The sequence below is a fragment of the Gossypium hirsutum genome, chromosome A05 (genome assembly GCF_007990345.1).
Source record: "Gossypium hirsutum isolate 1008001.06 chromosome A05, Gossypium_hirsutum_v2.1, whole genome shotgun sequence".
NCBI classification, from domain to species: Eukaryota; Viridiplantae; Streptophyta; class Magnoliopsida; order Malvales; family Malvaceae; genus Gossypium; species Gossypium hirsutum.
Genome location: NC_053428.1, coordinates 92,150,852 through 92,161,214, shown reverse-complemented (window position 1 = coordinate 92,161,214; position 10,363 = coordinate 92,150,852). Strand labels below are relative to the sequence as shown.

The 10,363-nt window shown below is 33.4% G+C and overlaps 1 protein-coding gene across 1 annotated transcript; it reads left to right on the top strand.

Moving 5' to 3' along the window:
* Positions 1-9,493: 9,493 nt before the first annotated feature.
* On the top strand, positions 9,494-10,147 carry LOC107942999 (uncharacterized protein At2g29880-like). Its single transcript, XM_041112015.1, has 3 exons — positions 9,494-9,658; positions 9,734-10,045; positions 10,091-10,147. The coding sequence occupies exons 1-3, from the start codon at positions 9,494-9,496 to the stop codon at positions 10,145-10,147; spliced, it is 534 nt and encodes a 177-aa protein (XP_040967949.1).
* Positions 10,148-10,363: the final 216 nt, after the last annotated feature.

The window sequence follows — 10,363 nt, the reverse complement described above, 5'->3', positions numbered from 1 at the left end:
ATTTTTAATTTTCAAGTCTTTTAATTTAATAAAAAAATTCTAATTTAATTTATTATATTTTATAAATTAAGTTATGGTTAACTATTAAAATAAAATATTTGAAAGAATACTTTTCCTATTAAATTTGTTTCCGAATCTTCAAAATCAATACTGGTGGTAAATATTAATTAAAAAAATCAAAGTTGGTGGAAAAATTCAATAAAATTCAAATTTTAGTGGCAAAATTCAATCTCATTAAAGTTAATTGACATATTTACGTATATTCTCAGAGTATAATGACAAAGTATAATGACAAATGTAAATTAAAATAAAGTATAATGCTATTGTGGGTGCTCTCTAAAGAGGTAAAGAAGATGACTAGCCACGAAATGTGCTCCATTCTCATGAATAGGGATCAAACTCCAACCATAAGATAAAACAGTGAATTTATTTTGTATTTTTCCTAAATGTTCTTAATATGTATTTTTTTTAAAGATTCTAAAAAGACCATTATATATAGTTGTAATTTCTATTTTGTGCTTTATAAAGATTCTTAATATGTATTGTTCATTTTTCTTTGCCAGGTTGTTATTGCTTCCTTTTCTTATTTGGCTTGTTTGATCGCTTCCTCCACCCAGACTTGAGTATCTTGTATTTATGGAATCACTGTAAGTTCTTTGGCAATTAAATTATTTGATTTTGTTTTACTGTTACTGAAATTAGTATTGGAGAAATGTCACCCTTTTACCACGATCTGAAGATATGTAACACTTTAATATCTTGCAGTAATGGCTCGTCTACCTTTAATAGTACAAAGTGAGAGGCGTAAATGAATTGGTCTTGCTATTACAATATGGTTGCAAATGTGTACAGTTGTGAGTTTGTTCTTAGTTGCATTGGGTGCCATCCGTAGCCTAAATACTTATAGACCAAGGATTATATCCTATATTTTAGACTTTTATGCAAAACGAGATTCTATGAAAAGACTTGTATATGCTAGTGACGAGACCTGTATTGAACAAGTTAAGATGAATAGAATTACCTTTTTTAAACTATGTGAGATGTTACAAACTTTAGGGGGATTGAAGTCATCAAGGAGCATGCTTGTTGATGAGCAAGTGGCAATGTTTTTACATATCATTTTTCTTCACCTTAAAAATAGAGTTATCAAGAATCACTTTAATAGGTCCAGGGAAACCGTTAGATGGCCATTTCACAATGTTTTAAATGCTATCATACGCTTAGAAGATGTATTATTTAAAAAGGCAGAGCCAATTACAGTTAATTCTACAGACCCAATGTGGAAACTATTCAAGGTATTAAAGTGAATTCTATATATAACTCGTACATAATTTAGTCCATTTAGATTTAAATATAGTATTCTAACTCGAGATTTTATACATGTGATGCAAAATTGCTTAGGTGCTTTAGATGGAACCCACATTAAGATTAGGGTTCCAACTGTTGATAAACATAGATATCGAACGCGAAAAGGTGACATAGCAACAAATATGTTTGGTGTTTGTACACCTGATATGCATTTTCTTTGTGTTCTTCCTGGTTGGGAAGGTTCTGTTGCTGATGGAAGAGTTCTTCGAGACGCCATTAGTAGGAGACATGGACTAGAAGTTCCTCATGGTAAAGTGCAAAATTAGAGGAAATTGAATTAATTTTTAAAATCATACTTTTTTTTGGAAATTAACCATGACAAATAGTTTCTTTTTATAGGTTGTTATTATCTAGTTGATGTTGGATACACAAATTGTGAATGATTTCTTGTGCCTTTTAGAGGACAAAGATATCATTTGAATGAGTGGCGTCAGGGTTACTAGCCAAGTACTCCGAAAGAATTTTTCAATATGAAACATGCTTCAGCACGTAATGTTATTAAAAGATGTTTTGGGTTATTAAAACTTAGATGGGGAATACTTAGGACTCCATCATTCTATCCTGTGAGGGTGCATAATAGAATTATTATTACATGTTGTTTGCTCCATAATTTTACTCGAACCTATATAAGTCTTGATCCTATTGAAGAGGAGTTGGCAGAAGGATTACCTAGTAATGTGATAGATGACGATGAACCGAATTTCATAAATATTCATCCATCGGATGCATTGGCTACTTGGAGGATGGAACTAGCCACCCAAATGTTCGATGAATGGCAAACATCTACAAATTAGTAAACGTTAAGTTGTTTAAGTTATTTCATATATCTAGTTTTTGAAACTTTGGTGTGTTTGAATTGTTTTTTTTTTGTATTGTACTAGACTTGTTGAATGATAATTTATTTTCTTTTGATTTATCATGTGTTGTAATTTTATAAAGTGTTTACCTTTTGATGCATAATATTGAACTTAATTTTCATTTGCATTTTTTCTTAAGCTAGTTATGTCAGGTTTTTCCCAATCAAGTGTTTCCTCCCAAAGTTCTCGAGGAACCAAAAGGAAATGGGTTCCAAATGAAGATGCTGTGTTGGTTGCTTGTATGGTCGACTTGCACAATGCTGGAACCTTTAATGCAGATACAGGATTCAAAGCCGGCTATTTAAATAAGTTAGAAAAAATGTAAGAAAAGGTTTTACCCAATGCCATGTTTGTAACACCCCCACACCCGAAATCGTCACCGGAGTCAAGCTTGAGGTGTTACTAAACTTATCTTACCTTTTAAACAACTCTAAACCACTTATTTTAATTTTCGGAATAAACAGTTTTTCTTCGTCATGGTTGCCTAAAAATTTATTTCTCAAGTTTAAAAACTCAAAATTAAGATCTGTAAAATTTTTCCTAAAACTAGACTCATATATCTATCTAGTAATTTTTTTCTAGAATTTTTTACTTAGCCAATTAGTACAGTTTATTAGTTAAATTTACCCCTATTTCGAAATTCGACTGCACTGGCCTCTACTTACTACGAACCACTTTTCTCTCTGTAAAAAAATCATATGACTATACCGTTTATTTATATTAAAACTAGATTCAATAAGGATTCTAACCATATAAAGTAAACCACCTAATTATTTTTGTAAAATTTATGGTGAATTTCTAAAGTTGGAACAAGGGATCCAGAAATCGCTCTAGCCCTATTTCACCAAAACTCAGATACCCTATAAACTACAAAACCTTTACCTGTTTTGCTTATTCCATATGAAAATAGACACAACGAGATTTAATTTAATATATTATTCATCATCAACCCATGTCTCTACAATTTCTTGTGATTTTTCAAAATCCTGTTATTTCTGATACTTGAATCTGTTTTTAAGTTACTTTCACATTTTTCTTAGTTTTTATGTGATAGTTACTACTTAATCATACATACTATTAAACATGTATATCATCAGCCACTCTATTAGCTAATCACTAGCAAGTATTTACACATCATTCATTGATCATATCATATCAAAAGAAACCAAGTTCCTATACATGCCATACACAAAACGAAACGTCAAACTATACCAATGTGATTTCTTCGATAGTGTGATCGGGTCTCCGACGTTTCCTTCAATCCCCGAGTGGCTTGATAAAAACTATAAGGAAAAATAAAATAAAAGGAGTAAGCACTAGGCTTAGTAAGCTTACAAGCAAATAAATTACAACATTCAACATAATGAATAATTGTACATAATGTCACCTAGCCTCGTAAACTTTCTTTACTTCTCATTTTCTACCGTCTTCTTTACTCACTAACCTTCTTTCTTACCTGACCTTTCACTATTCATAAATATAATCTACCTTCCCTTTAGCTGATAATTCACTGTAATTTAACGTGTACAATGACCCGTTGAACCACTTGGAATACTAAGGATACTAGGGTCGTTCCTGTCTAACAATATCTTGCCAATCCCTTGTCTTCGACATGGACTTACATGAATTATTCCTATCTCCAATGCCATATATATATAATATGGGCTTACATGGCTCATTCCTGTCTCCAAAGCCATATATCTGATATGGACTTACATGGCTCATTTTTGTCCTGTCCTGTCCTGTCAACCCTAATATCCTAACATTCCTAAGGTTCAAACGGGGCTTCCTAATGCTTTTTCTCTATCACTTCGCCTTTAATTCGACTTTAAATATTCAAATAAAATAAGTATATAAATGGTGGAAGTTGAAAATAATGTAAAATAAAAGAGTATTGCATTTATTTACTGTAAACTTACCTCGATACAAAATGTGACTAAATTTTACAATTTAGTCCTTTACTTTTTCTTTTCCCCGATCTACTCCCGAATTTCGCTCTTCTTGATCTATAATAGAAAATTTAACTTATATAATATTAACATTTATCAAAACAGTCGTTGACCCAAATTTTATTAAAATTACATTTTTGCCCTTAAACTTTCACATATTTGCACTTTTGCCCCAAGGCTCATAATTTAAACTTCATCCTATTTTCGTATGTTTTATGACATGCTGATCATTTTTCCCTTCTATGACAACATCAAATTCACACTCTAACATGTATTTATGACTATTAGGTATTTTTAACGATTAAGCCCCTTTACTCATTTTCACTTAAAACCGAGTAGCGCAAGTTGTCTAACATAATTTAAAACCTCATATTCTATCATAAAACATCAAAATAAACACTTTTCACCTATGGGTAGTTTTCCAAATATGAACCCTAACTTAAATTATTGCTAGCATAAGCTTTATCGAGCTACCAGGACTCCAAAAACGTAAAGAACATTAAAAACGGGGCTTGGAATCACTTACAATGGAGCTTGAAAGCTTGAAACAAACCCTAGCTATGGAGAACCCTTGAAATTTCGTGCTAATGAAGAAGATGATGAATTTTGTGTTATTTTTCCCTTTTTATTTCATTTAATATCCAAATGACCAAAATGCCCTTCCTTATTAAACTTTCAAAAATTCCATCCATGTCCTATTTTGTCCATGAACTTAGAAATTGGTCAAATTTTTATTTAAACCGTCCTAATTTATAGTCCAAAGCGATTTCATACTAAAATCTTCTAGAATGGAAGTTTTGCAAATTATTCGATTTTGTCCCTAATCTCAACTTAAGCACTTTATGCATAGAATTTCATCACGAAATTTTCACACAATCATGAAATCATATCATAAACCTCAAAATAATAAAAAAATAAATTTTTATACCTCGTATTTGTGGTTTCACAACTACTGTTCCATTTAGGCCCTATTTCGGGATGTTACATTTCTCCCCCCTTTAGGGATTTCCCCCCCGAAAATCTTACCTGTGAAGAGATTTGGGTATTGTTTTCACATAGCCTCTTCGGGTTCCCATGTAGCCTTGTCTACCCCATGTCTATTCCATAGTACTTTCACAAGTGCAATACTTTTGTTCCTTAATTGCTTTATCTACTAATACATGCTTGCCTAATGGATTCGATACTTTAATCACAAATTCTGTAGATTCTATAGGCATACTTGTACTAGACATCAATTTCTTGCAAACATATGAATGAGTTGAACCCGGATCAATCAAAGCAATGACATTAATATCATATAGAGAAAATATACCCGTAATCACATCGGGGAAGGATGCCTCTTCGCGTGCACGAATAGCATAAGTCCTTGCAGGGGCTCTAACATCTGGTCTCACAGAAGAATCTCTTGAGGTACCTCTGTTACTTGCTCCTACTCCCGGTTGCCTCGGTGATCTGCCTCTAGTAGGAGCATTTCTGGATCTAGCACTTTGTGTTATCTCTCGATTAGCCACCTCTGGACATTCTCGTACAAAATGATTTGGAGCACCGCATTTATAACAAACATTTTCGCCTGCTCGACAAGGACCATAATGAAGTCTACCACACCATGAACACCTTAATATACCCTGTCCAACATTACCTACACTCGCAGTCGAGGTGTTCTGAGCCTTTGAATCCTTAAATCTGCTGCCTCTATTTTGACTAGAATACCCGGCTGAGAAACTAGATCTGGCAGAAAACTCCTTTGGTGTTTTGGATGCAGCCTGGAATGGCCTGCTCATCTGTCTCTTCTTTTTATCTTTTGTCTCTATCTCAACTTTGCCTTTTGTTTTTAACAGCTCCTCTGCCTTACAGGCTCTCTCAACTAAAATAACGAACTCTTTTATTTCTAGGACACCCACTGACAGTCGGATATTATCATTTAACCCATCCTCAAACCTTTTACACATAATAGCCTCTGTGGACACACATTCTCGAGCATATTTACTAAGCCTGACAAATTTGCGCTCATAATCGGTCACTGTCATATTACCTTGTTTCAATTCCAAGAATTCTTTTCTCTTCTGGTCAATAAACCTCTGACTGATGTACTTTTTATGAAATTCCTCCTAAAAGAAATCCCAAGTGACCTTCTCCTTTGGTACAACAGATACAAGTGTCTTCCACCAATAGTAGGCTGAGTCTCTAAGAAGTGATACTACACATTTCATACATTCCTCGGGTGTACAAGATAATTCGTCAAAGACTCTGATAGTATTTTCTAACCAAAATTCTGCTCTTTCTGCATCATCATCTTTTGTTGCTCGGAAGTCTTTTGCCCCTTGTTTCCTGATTCTATCAACTGGTGGCTTTTCTCTTATCACTGTGCCTGTGACTGGGGGAGCTTGAGCTGCATGGGTAGCCTAAGAATCATGAGGGGGTGGAGGTCTAACTGCCGGATTCGTACGAACGAACTCGGCAAACAAATCATTCAAAGCTTGGAAGAGAGCTTCTCGAGTCACTCCTCCCTGATTAACTGTTACTGGCCTATTCTTAGATGGCGCTGCCCCTTCCAGGGGAGCAGGCGCATTACTTTCTACATCATCATCACCAGCTCGCTCAGGATCCATTACTATAAAACAAAATATCTAAAAATCGTCAGGAGTCGTCACACTATCAAAATACAGGTATGGCATGTATAGCTAGACTTTTACTCACACTAACTATTTCGAGAACCTACTAAACCTGCTCTGATACCAATAAATGTAACACCCCCATGCCCGAAACCGTCACTGGAGTCAAGATTGAGGTGTAAACTTATCTTACCTTTTAAACAACTCTAAACCACTTATTTTAATTTTTGAAATAAATTATTTTTCTGGGTCATGGTTGCCTAAAACTTTATTTCTCGAGTTTCAAAATTCAAAATTAAGATCTGTAAATTTTTCCTGAAACTAGACTCATATATCTATCTACTAATTTTTTTCTAGAATTTTTGACTTAGCCAATTAGTACAGTTTATTAGTTAAAGTTACCCCTGTTTCAGAATTCGACTGCACTAGCCTCTACTTACTACGAACCACTTTTCTCTCTGTAAAAAATTATATGACTATACCGTTTATTTCTATTAAAACTATATTCAATAAGGATTCTAACCATATAAAGTAAACCACCTAATTATTTTTTAAAAATTTATGATGAATTTATAAAGTTGGAATAGGGGATCCAGAAATTGCTTTGGCCCTATTTCACCAAAACTCAGATACCCTATAAACTACAAAACCTTTACCTGTTTTGCTTATTCCATATGAAAATAGACACAACGATCTTTAATTTCATATATTATTCATCATCAACCCATGTCTCTACAATTTCTTGTGATTTTTCAAAATCCTGTTATTTCTGATACTTGAATCTGTTTTCAAGTTACTTTCACATTTTTCTTAGTTTTTATGTGATAGTTACTACTTAATCATACATACTATTAAACATGTATATCATCAGCCACTCTATTAGCTAATAACTAGTAAGGATTTACACATCATTTATTGATCATATCATATCAAAAGAAACCAAGTTCCTATACATGCCATACACAAAACGAAATGTCTAACTATACCAATGTGATTTCTTTGATAGTGTGACCGGGTCTCCGACGTTTCCTTCGATCCCCGAGTGGCTTGCTAAAAAATATAAGGAAAAGAAAATAATGGGAGTAAGCACTAGGCTTAGTAAGCTTGCAAGAAAATAAATTACAACATTCAACATAATGAATAATTATACATAATGTCACCTAGCCTCATAAACTTTCTTTACTTCTCATTTTCTACCTTCTTCTTTACTCACTTACCTTCTTTCTTACCTAACCTTTCACTATTTATAAATATAATATACCTTCCCTTTTGCTGATAATTCAATGTAATTTAACGTGTACAATGACCCATTGAACCACTCAGAATACTAAGGATACTAGCGTTGTTCCTGTCTAACAATATCCTGCCAATGCCATGTCTTCGACATGGACTTACATGAATTATTCCTGTCTCCAATGCCATATATATATAATATGGGCTTACATGGCTCATTCCTGTCTCCAAAGCCATATATCTGATATGGACTTACATGGCTCATTTCTGTCCTGTCCTGTCCTGTCAACCCCAATATCCTAACATTCCTAAGGTTCAAACGAGGCTTCCTAATGCTTTTTCTCTGTCACTTCTCCTTTAATTCGACTTTAAATATTCAAAGAAAATAAGTATATAAATGCTGGAAATTGACAATAATATAAAATAAATGAATATTGCATTTATTTACTGTAAACTTACCTCGATACAAAATGTGACTAAACTTTACAATTTAGTCCTTTACTTTTCTTTTCCTCGATCTACTCCCAAATTTCACTCTTCTTGATCTATAATATCATATTTAACTTATTTAATATTCTCATTTATCAAAACAGTCGTTGACCCAAACTTTGGAAAAATTATATTTTTGCCTCTAAACTTTCACATATTTTCACTTTTTCCCCAAGGCTCGTAATTTAGACTTCATCCTATTTTCTTATGTTTTATGACATGCTGATCATTTTTCCCTTCTATGACAACATCAAATTCACACCCTAACATGTACTTATGACTATTAGGTATTTCTACCGATTAAGCCCCTTTACTCGTTTTCACTTAAAACTGAGTAGCACAAGTTGTCTAACATAATTTAAAACCTCATATTCTATCTTAAAACATCAAAATAAACACTTTTCACATATGGGTATTTTTCCAAATATGAACCCTAATTTAAATTATTGCTAGCATAAGCTTTATCGAGCTATCGGGACTCCGAAAACGTAAAGAACATTAAAAACGGGGCTTGGAATCACTTACTATGGAGCTTGAAAGCTTGAAACAAATCATAGCTATGGAGAACCCTTGAAATTTCGTGCTAATGAAGAAGATGATGAATTTTGTGTTATTTTTCCCTTTTTATTTCATTTAATATCCAAATGACCAGAATGCCCTTCCTTATTAAACTTTCAAAAATTCCATCCGTGTCCTATTTTCTCCATGAACTTAGAAATTGGTCAAATTGTTATTTAAACCCTCCTAATTAATATTCCAAAGCAATTTCATACTAAAAACTTGTAGAATGCAAGTTTTGCAAATTATTCGATTTAGTCCCTAATATCAACTTAAGCACTTTTTGCATAGAATTTCATCACGAAATTTTCACACAATCATGAAATCATATCATAAACCTCAAAATAATAATAAAATAAATTTTTATACCTCGAATTTGTGGTATCATAACCACTGTTCTGTTTAGGCCCTATTTCGAGATGTTACAATGTTGAAGGCTAAACCTAATCTTGAATCGAGTATTAAGACATTGAAAAGGGATTGGTCAATCGTTTATGACATGCTTAGTGGAAAAAACAATGGCGGCTTTGGTTGGGATGAGCATAGGCAGCTTATTGTTGCTGAAGATGCGGTGTGGAACTCATATATAAATGTAAGAATTATTTCAAGTCTTTATTATCTTATTTTGACAAAACTTATATCTAATATGAATTTCTCATTTTTATAGAGTCATAAAGAAGCAGCTCAATTCAGACATCGGAGTTTCCCTTATTATGACCAACTTACTGCCATCTACGCAAAAGATCGAGCCACTGGAAAAGATGCTCAAACAGCTGCTAATATTATTGAAGAAATAAATGCTGAGGATGTAGCTGCTACAAATACTCATGAAGAAAGAAATGATTTCCATGGATCCGAAGCTGATGTGTCTTTGGATGACATGGATCTTTCAGCTACACAACTGCAACCAGAACAGAAACCAACTAGAAACCAAGGTGATATTGCATTTTCAAAGAAGAAAAAAAGATTTCTGATGCAAGTAATTTTTCTACTTTGTTTAATGATGATACCGCTTTATTGGCAGAAAATATACGGACCGTTGGCCTCGAAATCAGTAAGAGTATTGCCTCCGAAGTGGTAATTCAACAAAAATCAGAAATTATCATTCAAGAAAGTGCTCTGAAATTATATTCAACATGATGTGAAGTGGAAGGTTTAACTGAGGATGAACGCTATCGTGCATTGAGCAAAATTCCAGATCATCCAACGCAAATGCTCATTTTCTTTAGTTTACCTTCTGCTGTGCGATTGGAATGGGTCAGAAGATTTCTTGCTGACCATTAAAAATCATGGTTGT

What these genes read in the sequence shown, in the direction of transcription:
- LOC107942999 (XM_041112015.1), top strand. Translation starts at nt 9,494, where the DNA reads ATGTTGAAGGCTAAACCTAATCTTGAATCGAGTATTAAGACATTGAAA. An exon ending in TGTGGAACTCATATATAAAT is followed by an intron (nt 9,659 to 9,733) that starts GTAAGAATTATT and finishes TCATTTTTATAG; the next exon opens with AGTCATAAAGAAGCAGCTCA. An exon ending in AAAAAAGATTTCTGATGCAA is followed by an intron (nt 10,046 to 10,090) that starts GTAATTTTTCTA and finishes CTTTATTGGCAG; the next exon opens with AAAATATACGGACCGTTGGC.